Here is a 17,222-nt window from a genome sequence, read left to right as displayed (position 1 = left end):
AAATATATAACTGAATCACTATGCTATACATCTGAAACTAACACAATATTGTAAACCAACTATACCTCAATTAAAAAAAAAACCTTAAATCCCTAAATCATTCTTAGTTCATTCTGCCTTTGCTGGCCCACTAACTGGATACGCTTGAACCTGTGTTTGTGTGCCTGGATTCTAACCTAGTTGAACAGATATTAGTTGTGAATAAATGTTTCAGAAGTGCTCAACCTAAATAAAAATGACTGAGCTCCTGGATCTTCCTCCACAGTCCATTCTCGTCTTCACCAGCAGGGGGAGCCATGCACCCTCCTCTCACTTCCCTTCCATGACGTGAAGCTGCGACTGTGTGAAGCCTACAGCTGGAGAAGCTAGCTTCCAATAGCAGAGCAGCAGGGAAGGGGCCACTGTCCGTCATCTGTACTGGTAGGGAGGCACGTGACATAGGACTTGAAAGAAGTTATAGCCGGGGTGTCCACTGACAGGTCACCAATGTTTTAAAGTTCCCATTACCTGTCCTGGGCTCAGCGTAACCATATGCCTTTGAGCTTTCCGGAACTGAGGAAAACGTTTTAAATCAGGATTGACAACATTGATTTTACTGAACACACTGGATTCTTCATAAGGGATTCTAGTTGGATAAAGGAAAGGAGTATCTTCAGGAGGAAAGAGATGCCATCTTTTCCTAATGAAAAAAAAAAGATACAAGTTAGTATTGTAGACTTGAGACAAAAGATGTAAGAAGGCAGCCGCTAAGTGCCCGTTTTCACCCATTTTCATACAATCCATGAAGGAATACAGGAGCCACCTCAGGGGTCACCTGGCCCATCTCTCACGGTGCTGGAATCTCCTCTGCAGACACCTGGTGGAGGTAGGTTAGTAACTAGTGGGTATCTCAGGATGTCCCAAGTAGCCCCTTTGCAGGGACAAGATCTGCTTTGTAAGATAATCCTCAAATCCAAGTCAGTCTCCTCATAAGCTGTTTCCATTCCTACAGCTAGAGCTACCTAGAATAACCTCCCTCCACTCTCTCAAATCTCTGTATTCTTATCTTATCCAGGGTAGCCTGTCAGGGTTCTGTCCATCAAGTTAAGTTTTCAGACTTCTCCCTGTTTGGACTGTAAATTTCTTAAGTTAAACATTTGTAAATTGATTCATTAAGGAAGAGAAATGCACAAATGATGCCACACAATAAAAAGTAGTGTAATATAGGAATTTGCAAAAAGAGAAAACTGTAAAATGTTTTAGTCACTTTAAAATTTTTTGGAAAATGGAAGTGATAAATGTTAACTCACAAAACATTAGACACATCAATACTTGGAGCCAACAGAGGGAGGATATCTGAGGCAAAGAAGGGAGAAGTGTGAAAAGGGAAAAACACAGACAGAAATCCACAGATGGGGACGTAGAGAGAGAAAAGAACCAAGTTCTGAGACAAGTTCTAAAGCCCTCTAGTGACCCCTGGCAGTTACAGTAGGGCTATCTTGTCCTTTCAAGAGAGCTGACTGCTCTTCTTAAACTAGGAAGTATAAAGTCTTATTTTGCCTTAGAGACGATAAAGCTGCTCCCTTCCACTGGACTCATTTGGGAGAATATGTTTAGAATGTCAGAGCTGGAAAGACCTTATCAGTCTAATTTTATTTTCAAAGAAGTGGAAGAAGGAGCCAGCTAAGCAGACACCTGTCTAGCTGAATTGGGAGTGGATGCCTGGAAGTTCTGGATCAGCTTTCTAAGAGCAATCCTGATCATGGCTGAGAGACACAGAACACAGAAACCACCATGTATACTGCTCAGGAGGAGACTGAACCAAAGGTAAAGAGATTTGCCCTGGTCATGAGACAGGCTGACAGAATGGAGCAGGGAGTCCTGCTGCCTACCCAATAGTCACTGCTTTTCCTGTGCAACACACAAAGACACACAGACACACACGCACACATACATTTATCTCTCTCCCTCCGGCATGCCTATGCACATATGCATTACCTTCCTTGTACCTGGAATACTAAGTTGCAACCATAGGTGTCCAGATGACAGGGTGTATGGGCCCCCAGGGAGCCGATCCACAATGTACTTTCCTGTCCATTTCTTCCAGGAAACCCAAAGTCAGACCATATCACATCCTGTTAGGAAAATAAAGTTACAGTCCATCAAGAACCAACCAACTCTGCTCTATAGTAGTGTTATACATTTTCACTTACACATCTGGTTTGGGGCAATGGGAACCACTCTCTTACAGAAAACACTACAGATGGAAGAGCTTAGGTTTCCAGAGCAGTCCAAGAAGTCTTTTTAACCAATAACATATCTGAATGACCTCACTAATAGCAGTTATTCAACAAATATTTACTGTCTGCCTACAACACGCCTGGCACTCCTAGAGCATGTGATCAATCAGTGAACAAAATAGACAAAAATGCCCACCCAAATGAAGCCTGCATTTTAGAGGCTGGAGACCAAAAATAAACACTAGACAGAGTTATGAGGATATCTGGGGTAAGTGACTCAGGCAGTAGGAAAAGTGACTGCAATGGAAATAGAAGTTTTTTTTTTAAATCTCTGAAGCTCAACTCATGAATCCAGAAAAGCATATTCCCTCTAAACAGTGTAGATATTTCAAGGTATAAGTAATACATTAACTTTTTGCACCTCAAAGAACACACGAAAGAAGGCTTCTCCTAGGTTGTTGTTGTTCACTTGGTCAGTTGTGTCTTACTCTTTGCAACCTCATAGCCTGCATCATGCCATGTTTCTCTGTCCTTCACTATCTCCCAGAGTTTGCTCAAATTCATGTCCATTGAGTTGATGATACCATCCAACAGTCTCATCCTCTGTCGCTCCCTTCTCTTCCTGCCTTCAATCTCTTCCAGCATCAGGGTCTTTTCCAATGAGTCAGCTCTTCGTATCAGGTGACCAAAATACTAGAGTTTCAGCTTCAGCATCAGTCCTTCCAATCAATATTCAGTGTTAATTTCATTTAGGATGGACTGATCTGATTTCCTTGCAGTCCAAGGGACCCTCAAGAGTCTTCTCCAGCACCACAGTTCAAAAGCATCAATTTTTCGGCATTCAACCTTCTTTATGGTCCAACTCTCACATTTGTACACGACTACTGAAAAAGCCACAGGTTTGACTGTACAGACTTTTGTCAGCAAAGTGATGTCTTTGCTTTCTAATATGCTGTCTAGGTTTGTCTCCTAGGTTAGTGGAGTTGTTTAAAACTATAGATGCCTTTACTATGGAACATTAGTTCATACCTACTAAATCAGAGTGTCCAGGAGGGGGAGACACAGCATATATTTTGAAACACTATTGCTATGCTCCTTAAAGTCATGAACTCTAAAAAACCTTAAAACAGAGAGGCACTTTGACCTTGGCACTCCTTATGTCTAGTTCTCTTTCTTTCAACAAACTGCTCTGCTTGGTTTTATTTAGGCTTAAAGAAAGAATGTTCCTGTTTTTAAATAAAAGTTGGAAAACTACAAATGTAGTTTGACATAAACTCAAATCCATGGAACTTAAAATATGTATAAGCTGAAAAGAAAAGAACACACTAATGAATCAGACAGAAAGGTTTTGCTTTATTTATTTTCTGAATCATGAATTTTTCCTATTGAATTTTAAAGAATAAAGCAAAATAAAAAATACTTTTAGGTGCAGAACGTTGTCCTAAATACTGACACTACTTTAACAGTATCTTCAATTTGCATTTTCTATTTTCAGAGGCAGAACATTAACATTACTCAAAGAGAAAGGATGCTGGGGGGACATTTTAATAGATGGTTTTAAGGAAGACTAGAAAAAGCATTTTCATTTTTGTTTTCAGTGATGAAGATAGCAGAATATGTGCATATAACTGCTATCTGTTATTAAAGGTGGAGTTTTTGAAAAGTCAGCACTATTATACATGCATATGGTTCCATGCATGCAGCAGCTCTGGAGTTGGCAAAAGTCATGTCCCCTCTGGACATAGCACATATGCTCCATGCAGGGAGCTTATCTGTTTTCCTAATGCCTACTGAAATACCTGGCTCAGGGTAAGTGCTTAAAATCTTGGTTGCTTGGGAGGGAAAGAAGAATATGTTGGCTTATTATAGGCAAGTGGTTCAGGTCGAGAACATTTTTGAGCATCTGAGCTTCCCTGGTGGCTCAGATGGTAAAGAATCCGCCTGCAAGGCAGGAGACCTGGGTTCAATCCCTGGGTTGGGAAGATACCCTGCAGCAGGGCATGGCAACCCACTCCAGTATTCTTGCCTGGAGACTCCCATGGACAGAGGAGCCTGGAGGGCTACAGTCCATGGGGTTGCAAAGAGTTCGACAGGACTGGGCAACTAAGCACATCACAGCACACTACAAATCAAGTACAATGCTGAATGTTCGGGATACAAAAAATTAACACAAAACAGGCCCTCCTTTTAAATCTAATAATGGAAGATAGTCCCATAAGTGGACCTGTCCATAGAGTGGAAGAGTGCTTTGATAGAAGTGAGCAGAAAGCACGCTGAGATCACAGGAAAAGGGCACCCGGTCAAAGCAGGGAGCTTAGGGAGGGTTCCGATAAAGAGTTCCGATAAACCTGGTCTTTGGTGAACAATTCATCACACCTCAATTTGGAATTTAAAGGTAGCTGAAAGACATGCATTACAAGAACAGAAAACAGGGATCTGCCTCATCTAAGAAGAGGCTGGTTTAAGTTCCTTAATCTTCTTATAGATACACCTCTTTGGAAATTTAAGGAATACCAACACCCCTTTCCTCAGAGAAATGCGTGCATACACACACACACACACTTTCACATGCACTTTCAGGGGTCAGTGGATTGAGCCCACGTGAGACACTGTTTTAGAGCACTGCTTCAGAAAAAAACCACAAAGGGAAAGTTCTACCGGGTGTGGGGGTGGGGGGGCGGTGACCATATGAAAAACTGACACAAGGCTTCCCATACCTCTCATCTAACACAGTATCACTATAAAAGGAAAAATTATTTTGAAACGATTAGATCAGGGTGACCTAAACTACCTAAAGTTCAGCTGCAAATTGGCTGGGAAAACCATAGGAAGAAGGGTTTGGGGCAAAGTGGCAGAGAAAGAGTCAGTTGAAGTAAATGTCAGAAAAAAGACAACATTGAGTGCATCTATTTTGACTTTCCCCACAGGTTCTTGAGAGTTGGGAATTTCTTGCCTTTTTCTTATGAACTGTTGCCTAGCCATATCTCTTTATCCTTGACTTTGTAGATTTTAGGAGGACATGGAACCCTACTTTTATCCCTCTTAAAATGAATCTTAACTTTCTGCCTGCTGTTTTATAATGTTTAAATCAAGCTACATACATGACTCCTAAACTTTCATCTCCAGTCCTAAATTCTCTTCTATTTACCACTAAATTTATATATTCAAAGGCTAACAAGCTATCACTTTTGGGTTATTGAATCCATATGGTTTGACAGGCCCAAATCACAACATTTTATATGCATCATCTCATTTAATCCTAGGAAACTGAAATTAGTTATATCCACTTTATGCATGTGGAAACTATGGGGCAGTTCTGTCCTTTTAACAATTAAAACTGTCCTTTTAACTGTTAAAAACTGTCTGTCCTTTTAACTGTTAAAAAATGCGGAGACATTTTTGATTGTCATAATAAACAGGACGGGGGTGCCTCTGTATTCAGTGAATGGACATGAGGGATGCAGCCCAACACAATATAAAAAAGTTTTATCTTGTACAATATTTATAACACTGGAAAAACTGATCTTAGTCTCAGTTATCTGAGACTAGAGTTCTAATTCTAATTTCACATAATCCTTTCAAAAACAAAAGGATTTCTGCATAGTATTAATACACACTGAATTTCAGAAACACAGTTACTAAGTAAGTTGAGGGAGGACTGTATTTTTGTGTTTCTGCAGCTTTATTCAGAGCGGTTCACCACTTTGAAAAATAAGTCACCAACAGCACTGAAACTCATATGACATTTGGGTTGGCAATATATATACCAGTATCAGTCTGTGCTTGTACTGTCTCATCATGGTGACTGTATGTGTAGAGATACAAATACACTTATTTAGCCTCATTTCAAGATGTTAAATATGAAATATTGGAAATAGTCACTTTAATTCTTCAAAACTGAACCTTTTCCTTGTAGGAAGGTACAAGCATCTGATTAATTCATTATGTCTTCTAGTATAGCCATGCTTGAATTATTTACACATTAAATCACACACTTCTTAAATTCTCATGTATTTTAATAGTTTGAAAAAATTATTTGTAGAGGTAATTATATTCCCTGAAAACTGCATTTCAGAATCGTAAAGGGGATGCAGATTCTGATATGAGGCCAGAATACTGGAGCGGGTTGCCATTCCCTTCTCCGGGGGATCTTCCCAACTGAGGGATTGAATCCAGTTCTCCTGCATTGCAGGCGGATTCTTTACCAGCTGAGCCACCAGGGAAGCAATGTGAAAGTCGCTCAGTCTATACAGTCCATGGAATTCTCCAGGCCAGAATACTGGAGTGGGCAGTCATTCCCTTCTCCAGGATATGAGACTATGCTACACCATTCTCTACTGCTCTCTCATCAGGGACCACACATCTCCCTGCCTTTGCTCCTATTGTTGCCTCTGCATGGCCAGTCTACTTATTACCCACACCCCAATTCACATTTCTCTTTTGAGACCCACTGTAGATGTCACTTCTTTGGACACTTCCACACCACACCCCTCCCCGCTCCTACCACATGCAACCTGGTTATTCTCTCTTTTGGTCTCTCTCTCTCAAAGAACTTTGATTCTTTGCCTGTCTGACCTCTTCTCCTCAAAGCAGCAAAAGTAGTATTAATTAAAAAAAAAAAAGAATGATCTTAAAATATTAAGTCTTGTCCCCTCCTTTGTTCTGCAGTTAGAATTAGATCCAAATGCCCTCTATCATGGGCCTGCATGACCAGTCCCTTCTCATCTCTCTGACACCTTAACCCGCTCCATCTCACTGGCCAGGCTTCACTTGATACTTGCTTTTTTTCTTTTTGGTGTAAACATTTAAGTTCTATTTTCTTAGAAAATTTCAGTTACACAATACAGTATTATTAACTATGCTGTTGTTTAGTCTCTAAGTTGTGTCCCACTCTTTTAAGACCCCAAGGACTGTAGCCTTCCAGGTTCCTCTGTCCATGGGGGTTTCCCAGGCAAGAATACTGGAATCAGTATGGCCATTCCCTTCTCCAGGGGATCTTCCTGACCCAGGGATCGAACCCAGGTCTCCTGTATTGTGGGAAGATTCTTTTTATTGTCTGAAGCCCCTTAGATGAACACTATAAATTAGCCAGTACTTATGACTCTTTTTTCCTTGAAAAAATTACCTTAGGTAACATAAACAGAAAAGAGGAATTAACTCTACCCACAGATAGGCTTGGATAAATACCCAAATTTTTACATCCAATTCGCCTCATTAGAAAGCATCACTGACCATCAAGCCCCTTTGAACATTACTAAACCACCGGGCTCAATTTCAACATACTCTCATTAACTATGTTATGAAGCCCAAGACAGGCTAGAACTAATCTTCCGTGTGTTGCATTTTGAGATTCTGTGTCCTGGTGACTTAACAAGGCTCCTGACTCTCCACAGTCGATCTGAATCACAACATAAAATGGAATCTACCTGGGAAATGTTCTTGGGGCAAATCTCTTTGCTACATATTGATTCTTAATAGCTTCAATTGTTGTAGTTGTTCAGTCACTAAGTTGTGTCTGGCTTTTTGTAAGCCCATGGACTCTAGCATGTCATGCTCCTCTGTCCATGGGATTTCCCAGGCAAGAAGACTGGAGTGGGTGCCATTTCCTTCTCCAGGAGATCTTCCTGGATCAGGGATCAAACCTGTGTCCCTTGCATTGGCAAGTAAATTCTTTACTACTGAGCCACCAGGAAAGTCCACAATACCTTCAATTACAATGATACTTATAGATGGTTATAAAATGTAACATCTGCCATTCTTACCTAATGAGTCAAAGAAATTTTATGTTACTGTCACAAATTCCTTCCCTTCCTTGCGAAGTAGAAAAAAAAAATGTTCCAAAAAATGCATTGCTTAGACGAGTCAGTGACATGATATACAGCTAAAAAAAATTTGACCAATTTTATGTGCCAAATGAGACTCAGTTAAGTGTCAAAAGCATATTTTTTGGCCACCTTTAAGGCTATAGGATATTTTCCAAAAATACAAACATTTTTCCAGTGTATTTATCAGTATATAAATATTACATATTTATCATGGAATAAGAATAAGTAGAGGCTATAAGTAAACACTTTTAAAACTAGTTACAAGGCTGAAGAGACCTAAGAATTTCTTATCAAGATTGACAAATGCTACAATTGATTAACTAGAAGGCACATAAAACTGGATGAGGGTGAACTGGGGTTTAAGTTAAAACATTCTGTGAAGGGTCCTGAAGACCAAGGAAACAGCAAAACAAAAAATGGTAAGACTAGGAAGAAAACATACTTATGTAATCATTCAAATATTAGAGGAGGAGTCAGAACTAGAAGAGTAGAGAGTAATTTCAGAAGGGATGATGTACAGATTCTTAAAATGGTTCACAGACCTCTTGGGGACCCCTGAGACCATTTCAGGTGATCTGTGAGGTATTTTCTTATTTCACTGTGTTGACATTTGCATTGAAGGCACAAAAACAATGGTGATAAAAGTGCTGTTGTCAGGCTGTGGAACCAAAGAGTGCTAGTGGCATTGCATTTTTTTAAACAGTCTTATTGAAGTATAATTGATGTACAATAAACAGTGTATATTTAAAGTGTATAATTTTATGAATTTTCACCTACATATACACCTGAAAAACAATCACTACAATCAAGATGACAAACATTTTGGTCATGTCCAAAAGTTTTCCTATAACCTTTTGTAACCTCTCTCTACCCCTCCTTCTTAGATCTATTTTCTGTCACTATAAATTGTAAAGAACTTGCCTGCCAATGCATGCGACTAAGAGATATGGATTCAATCCCTGGATCGTGAAGATCCCTTGCAGAAGGGCATAGCAACCCACTCTAGTAATCTTGCTGGAGAATCCCATGATAGAGGAGCTTGGAGGGCTACAGTTCATAGGGTCTCAGAGTCAGACATGACTGAAGCAACTTAGCACACACACAATTTTATATAAATGGAATCATAGTGCAAGTACCCCTTTTTCACTATCCAAAGGCAAACTAAACATAGTAGATTTCAGACATCAGAAAAAGGAAGAACTCAGAAAAGAGAGGATCATCACATTTTGATAAAATATCAATCCATTAAGAGTAAATAGTAATCCTATTTGTGTATGAACCTAAACTGTTACTAGTTACAAAATACACAAAACAAAAACTGACCAACCTAAATGAAAAAGAAACAAATATACAACTAGAGTTCAGAAATTTCAATATCTATCTCTATATAATGGGTAAAACAAGTATACAGGGAATCAGTAAAGATACAGGAGACATGAACAATCAACTTAATTGACATTCATAAAACAAAAACAGCAGAATATACATTACTGTCAAGTGCACGTGGGACATTTATCAAGATTGACTATATTCTGGGCTATAAAACAATAAATTTAAAAGGACTGAAATCATCAAAGTATGTTCTCTGAACACAATGGAATTAAATTAGAAATGAATAACAGAAAGACAGCTGGAAATCCCCAAGTATTTGCAAAATAAACATTACACTTCTAAGTAATCCATAAGTCAAAGAAAAACATCACAAGGGAAATTACAAAATATTCTGAACAGAATAAAAATGATCTTGGAAACTTGTATATTGAAACACATGAGCTAGAAAGCTGCCTAAAACTTAAAAGACTTTTCTGATAAGAATGGTGATGCTATTTACAAATGTCACTTTTTAAAATAATGAAGTATATAAAAATGCATCAACATCTGGAAGATCTATACAACACCACTATTGAAGATCCATTCCATGTAAGACAGACCAATGGATTTTACTATGAAGGGTTCATTGATTATGGGTTCAGATTATTATAACTAACGAACCTTTAAGAGACTACTCTTTAGAGGTAGAAACAACTCAAATTTGGTGGAATATTAAAAAAAAATCCACAATTATCTAGAAAGGTTGCCAAAATGCTCCTCTCTTTTTCAGCTGCATTTGTATATGAAACAAGATATTCTTCATACACTTCAAACAAACCAACAAATGGCAATAGACTGAATGAGGCATATAGAAAAAAATCAGCTTTCTTCTATTCAACTCTTGTGCTTAGTTGTGTCTGACTAGTTGGTTGCCGTGCCAGACATTAAAGAGACTTACAAGAATGTAAAACAATGCCACTACTCTCCTAACGTTAAAAAAATTGGGGAATATAATTATTATCATAGAAATGTCATTTATATTCACATACAATGAGTTTATTTTAAATAAACATTTAAAAATTTATCAGTTTTAATGTTTACCCACCATTTTAAGACAGATGGAAGAAAGCCTGAAACAAAAGTAGTCAGATTTAGTGACTAAATTATAGTGGTGAAAGTAAAACAACTTAGGTATCTTAAACATAAGACTTTGTGCTCAGAAAACTGAGATAAAAAAATGATATAATCTTAATGGACTTGGCTGTTTATAGCAGATTTGCCTGTTCTAATCCAGAGAATTAATTATCATAATGTGAGCTGACAGAAAACTCATTCAACTAAAAATATCAGACTGTATAAGAGCTCAAATAGAATTCCAGCACATTACCAAAAGGCTGTCTTTTATACCCACACTTAAGGAAAGGACACATGTCTGCACAGTGCTGCCATGCCTGGGCTGAGACAGAACAACTGATGGAGTCAGTTTAGAGGTTCACCCAAGGCAGAGTGAGACAAGATTCAGCACAGATAGAAGGCCTTCATCCTAGCTGTGGAGTAATGTATCCGAGACTTCTGCAGGTATACAGAGCAGCAGTTAAAGCCTGGGGGGCAGACTGCTTAGGGTATTCTTTTCTTAGTTGTACAATTTCAAAAAAAGGTTTACTTAATCTCTTGGTGCCTCATTTTTCTTAAAACAGGGATATTATTAAATCATAGGTTTATTGTGAGGACTACAAAGGTGAAGCACTTTGCTGTTGCTGTTCAGTTGCTCAGTTGTGTCCGGCTCTGCGATCCCCATGGACTACAGCATGCCAGGCTTCCCTGTCCTTCACCATCTCCTGGAGCCTGCTCAAACTAATGTCCACTGAGTTGGTGATGTCTTCCAACCATCTTGTGCTCTGGTGTCCCCTTCTCCTCCTGCCTTCAATCTTTCCCAGCATTATGGTCTTTTCTAATGAGTTGGCTCTTTGCATCAGGTGGCCAAAGTATTGGAGTTTCAGCATCAGTCCTCCCACTGAATATTCAGGGTTGATTTCCTTTAGGATTGACTGGTTTGATCTCCTGGCAATCCAAAGGACTATCAAGAGTCTTCTTCAGCACCACAGTTCAGAAGCATCAGTTCTTCAGAGCTCAGGCTTTTTTACTGTCCAGCTCTCACATCCATATGTGACTACTGTAAAAACCATAGCTTTGACTATACAGATCTTTCTGGGAAAATAATGTCTCTGCTTTTTAATATGCTGTCTAGGTTGGTCATAGCTTTTCTTCCAAGGAGCAAACATCTTTTAATTTCATGGCTGCAGTCACCATCTGCAGTAATTTTGGAGCCCAAGAAATTAAGTCTGTCACTGTTTCCCCATCTATTTGCCATAAAGTGATGGGACCAGAAGCCATGATCTTAGCTTTTTGAATGTTGAGTTTTAAGCCAGCTCTTTTGCTCATCAAGAGGCTCTTTAGTTCCTCTTTGCTTTCTGCCATATCTGAGGTTATTGACATTCCTCCTGGCAATCTTGATTCCAGCTTGTGCTTCATCCAGCCTGGCATTTCACATGATGTACTCTGCATAGAAGTTAAATAAGCAGGGTGACAGTATAGAACCTTGATATTCTCCTTTCCCAATTTTGAACCAGTCTGTTGTTCCATGTCTGGTTCTAACTGTTGCTTCTTGACCTGCACACAGGTTTTGCAGGAGGCAGGTAAGGTGATCTGGTATTCTCATCTCTTTAAAAATTTTCCAGAGTTTACTGTGATCCACATAGTCAAAGGCTTTAGCATAGTCAATGAAGCAGATGTTTTCCTGGAATTCCCTTGCTTTTTCTATGATCCAGCAGATGTTGGTAATTTGATTTCTGGTTCCTTTGCCTTTTCCAAATCCAGCTTGAACATCTGGAAGTTCTCGGTTCACATACTGTTGAAGCCTAGCTTGGAGAATTTTGAGAATTACTTTGCTAGGATTACTTTGCAATTGTGCGGTAGTTTGAACATTCTTTGTCAATGACCTTCTTTGGGAATGGAATGAAAACTGACCAAGTATTGATAAATATTATTATGTTTTACCTGAAATATAGAATAATAAAATACTAGTCTAGGACCTTCCCGGTGGCATGGTAGATAAGAACCACCTCCCAATGCAGCAGACACGAGTTTGATCACTGATCCGGGAAGATCCCACATGCTCTGAAGCTGCTAAGCCTGTGTGCCACAACTACTGAGCCAGCACTCTAGAGCCCGCAAGCCACAACTACTGAACCTGAGTGCTGTAACTACTGAAGCCCACACATCTACAGCCTATGTGCTACAACAAGAGAAGCCACCACAATGAAAAGTCCAAACACTGCATGAAGAGTAGCCCATGCTCACTACAATTAGAGAAAGCCCATGCAAAGCAACGAAGACCCAGTGCAGCCAAAAATAAATAATAAATTAAAAAAAAAAATACTAGTCTAATATGTAGGGTGGGTTAGGGTATGAGAAATATAATAAAATACTCTAAAAGTTAACTATGATTTCTAAAAGGTCTAGGATTAAAGTTCCATGGAGTAACCACAATTAAGGTTATTAAAGTATTACCTCAAAATTATCATTTAAAAATGGGTAAATAGTACATTGATATAGACTGGATTCAGAAAGCATCTACTGAATGTTTTTAAAACCAATGCATTTCTTTCATGGTCATGAGAAAAAAAAGTATCCTCAGCTAACAATTATGAGCCAAGTGACACGTTTTCCTTTCTTTTGCAAAAAGGATAATTTATTATAAGAAAACATTTAAAATGTTAATAAAGGAAAGATACAAAGTATTATTGATTGCTGTATTATAATAACTGTGAAAACACCAGCATCCAAACCTTCACTCAAGGTGAAACAGAAAAATGTAAGCTCAATGCAAAATGACTGAGAGTCCAAACACTATCAGCCTGTATGAGAGGAGAATCCAGAGGGTGTGTGGTGGTGACAGGCAAGAGCAGGGGGTGGGGGTGCGGAGGTGTAAACAGCCTGCTGTGATGGCAAAATACATCCCATAAGGGCAGGATGAAGGACTCTAGAACTTCGACCTGATGGTGGGCAAGGCAGTCATTCAAATAGCCTCCTGGGACGACTCCCATTCCTGGCCCATGTGCCTAAGACAAACAGAGACTACAGCAGGGAGTTTGCCGTACCCCACGAAATGAACTGGCAGTTTGAGGTAGAAAGCATTTTGAAAAGAGGATACTGTAGTATGCAAACTGCTGTTGGTTATGTCAACACACAGCAAAGGACTTCCACATTCTTACTCCTGCAAGTGCCTGACACTTCTGTAGGACTTCTACAGTCGATCTCTGGGAGCCCAGCACTTTCTGCCTCAGGCCATAAACCTGCATTAAACACTACCCCACCCTCCCTACCCCGGAGCAATGAGAGCAGGTAGCAGCAGCCAGGAGGGTTTCTAGGATCCTAGGAAAGCTTGAATGCTTCCTCACTAACCAGCTTTGTACCTCCATCTGCCCGCCTGACAGAGTAAGAACTTAGATGAAGGTGGAAATGAAGCTGTATACACAATCTGTGTTTCTGATATACTCCAAATTGATTCAGGTGCTGTTTAAAAGGCAAAGGAGAGACTGTGCGGGAAGTTTGGCAACTAGGAAAACAGTAAGAAGGTTGTTCACGTTGGTGGGCCAAACATTACACTTTCTTTGAGTGAATCTTTGGGCGTGAGTGGATAGAATACGCAAGACTCACAGTGACTTTCGAGAGAAAAAGACAGTGAGGAAAAGGGTACCTTGAAGATTCTAATTTGTGATCTTTGTGATCTTTTCTCAAGAACAAATTATACCATGACTAAAAGAAATGTACTGACTTACCTGGAAAATATCTGTCTTGTCTTCAAATAAACTGACAAAATATTTATAGTCAGCATAAGCCCAGAATTTGGAATGATCATAGTCTCTAAATGCTCCAGAAATACTAGACTGGTCACAGTTCCAGGAAAGAAACTCTTCAAGTGTAGCTTCTACATAATTACATGCGGTTTCAAACTGAGGAGCTGCAACGGAAGAGAACCCAACTTTAAATGCACACAGAACACAGTTTCCAAATATTGTTGCTTCTTCAAATGAAGATCATTTCAACCAAGAAATTACTATTTAACATTAATTAGAAATTAATTATGTACCTGCTAAATAATTCAGTTCAGTTCAGTTCAGTTGCTCAGTTGTGTCCAACTCTTTGCGATCCCATGAACCGCAGCACGCCAGGCCTCCCTGTCCATCACAAACTCCCGGAGTTTACTCAAACTCATGCCCATCCGGCCATCTCATCCTCTGTCATCCCCTTCTCCTCCTGCCCCCAACCACTCCCACCATAAGGGTCTTTTCCAATGAGTCAACTCTTCGCATCAGGTGGCCAAAGTATTGGAGTTTCAGCTTCAGCATCAGTCCTTCCAATGAACACCCAGGACTGATCTCCTTTAGGATGGACTGGCTGGATCTCCTTGCAGTCCAAGGGACTTTCAAGAGTCTTCTCCAACACCACAGCTCAAAAGCATCAATTTTTCAGCACTCAGCTCTCTTCACAGTCCAACTCTCACATCCATACATGACCACTGGAAAAACCATAGCCTTGACCAGACGGACCTTTGTTGGCAAAGTAATGTCTCTGCTTTTTAATATGCTGTCTAGGTTGGTCATAACTTTCCTTCCGAGGAGTAAGTGTCTTTTAATTTCATGGCTGCAGTCACCATCTGCAGTGATTTTGGAGCCCAAAAAAATAAAGTCTGACACTGCTTCCACTGTCTCCCCATCTATTTCCCATGAGATGATGGGACCAGATGCCATGATCTTAGTTTTCTGAATGTTAAGCTTTAAGTCAACTTTTTCACTCCTTTCACTTTCATCAAGAGGCTTTTTAGTTCCTCTTCACTTTCTGCCATAAGGGTGGTGTCATCTGCATATCTGAGATTATTGATATTTCTTCCAGCAATCTTGATTCCAGCTTGTGCTTCTTCCAGCCTAGCATTTCTCATGATGTACTCTGCATATAAGTTAAATAAGCAGGGTGACAATATACAGCCTTGAAGTACTCCTTTTCCTATTTGGAACCAGTCTGTTGTTCCACGTCCAGTTCTAACTGTTGTTTCCTGACCTGCATACAGGTTTCCTAAGAGGCAGGTCAGGTGGTCTGGTATTCCCATCTCCTTCAGAATTTTCCACAGTTTATTGTGATCCACACAGTCGAAGGCTTTGGCATATTCAATAAAGCAGAAATAGATGTTTTCTGGAACTCTCTCGCTTTTTCGATGATCCAGCAGATATTGGCAATTTGATCTCTGGTTCCTCTGAACCATCTATAACACTTAGAAATATTCATGATTAAATTTAAAAGTAAAAAAACACAAATTTAATCTTAAGATTAAAGACTACTCTTTCTATAGCCTGATGCAGTGATCCAGAGGAATACTTAATCAATTCTCCAAGACTTTTTCAGGGAGCTGTGAGGTCTAAACTATTTTCATAATAATACTACGACAGTGTTTGTCCTTCTCACGCTTATTCTCTCACAAGAGTACAGTGGAGTTTTCGCGGGGCTACATAACATGTGTTGATGTCACTGCTGTGATAGCTAGTAGAGTATATGTGTTTATATTCTTATATTTTTAAATGTCTGTAAACAAAGAAAAACAAAGAGAACTGCTCACCAACCAGTTCTACAAGGATTAAGTGGTTACCCACTTTAGTCACTGACTAACAGTGCACTCTCAGAGAAAACCAAGACCATAATAGGATGAAGTACGCTGTGGTTCAGATAGAAGAAATCAAGACCATAACAGGGTGCTGTGTGCTGTGGATGAGCAGGCCTCTTGGATAGTTAGATGTATATCTTGGGAAGAACTTCAATGACCAGATTCTTGCATCTTCCTAAAGAAAAGCACTAAAATCATTAACTTTAGATATTGGTTATTTGTGACTACCAAGATGTTTGCTTGATTCCACATGTTCCCTAGCCCAAATCCATACACACACACACACACACACACACATATATATATATATATACAGGCTTCTTCCCTACCCTTTGGAGCAGTTTTCTCAGAGCTCCTGAGAGGCTCTCTCCTGTGCTGAAATTCTCTTTGAAAGAAAGTGAAAGTTGCTCAGTCGTGTCCAGTCCATGGAATTCTCCAGGCCAGAATACTGGAGTGGGTAGCCTTACGCTTCTCCAGCGATCTTCCTGACCCAGGTATCGAACTGGGGTCTCCTGCATTGCAGCTGGATTCTTTAACAACTGAACTATTAAGGAATTAAGACCCCAAATAAAACTTAAACTTACAGCTATCACATTGAGCATTTTTCTTTAAGTAGACATATCTCGGTTTTAATGAGTAATAGTAATTTAAAGTCTGCTTATTTATTCATTAACTCATTTATTCAGAATCATTTATTAAGTACCTAATTTGTCACTAGTATTGTGTTCAGGTTTCCTGATGCTGGGAAAGATTGAAGGCGAGAGAAGAAGGGGATGACAGAGGATGAGATGGTTGGATGGCATCACCAACTCAATGGACATGAGTCTGAGTAAACTCCAGGAGTTGCTGATGTCCAGGGAGGCCTGGTGTGCTGCAAGTCCATGGGCCACAGAGTAGGATATAACTGAGCGACTGAACTGAACTGAATGGTAAATATCACTAGATATAACCTACATCAACCAAAGCTCACTCACTGAGGTACTCAATCATTTTTTATTTATTTAATTTGGCTGCACTGGGCCTTAGTTGTGGCATGTGGGATCTAGTTCCCTGACAAGGGATGGAACCCAGGCCCCCTGCACTGGGAGCATAGAATTTTAGTTAGTGGAAAGTCCCCTCAATTATTTTTAAGTATAAAGGAATGCTGAG

At 39.6% G+C, this 17,222-nt stretch overlaps 1 protein-coding gene across 4 annotated transcripts in view; it reads right to left on the bottom strand.

The window, feature by feature from the left end:
- HSPBAP1 (HSPB1 associated protein 1) overlaps positions 1–17,222 on the bottom strand; it is a 55,233-nt gene that overhangs the window by 8,518 nt on the left and 29,493 nt on the right. For all 4 annotated transcript variants that reach the window (XM_043873962.1, XM_043873961.1, XM_043873960.1 and 1 more), the window contains 3 exons: positions 14,197–14,378; positions 1,978–2,114; positions 508–679 (listed from right to left, as the gene is read on the bottom strand). In XM_043873962.1, the coding sequence (XP_043729897.1) occupies positions 508–679; positions 1,978–2,114; positions 14,197–14,378 (491 nt within the window). The remainder of the gene's footprint in view (positions 1–507; positions 680–1,977; positions 2,115–14,196; positions 14,379–17,222) is intronic.

Source organism: Cervus elaphus, chromosome 19 (genome assembly GCF_910594005.1).
Source record: "Cervus elaphus chromosome 19, mCerEla1.1, whole genome shotgun sequence".
Taxonomy (NCBI): Eukaryota; Metazoa; Chordata; class Mammalia; order Artiodactyla; family Cervidae; genus Cervus; species Cervus elaphus.
Note: the sequence above shows the minus strand (reverse complement) of the source record. Positions and strands in the feature narration are given on the sequence as shown.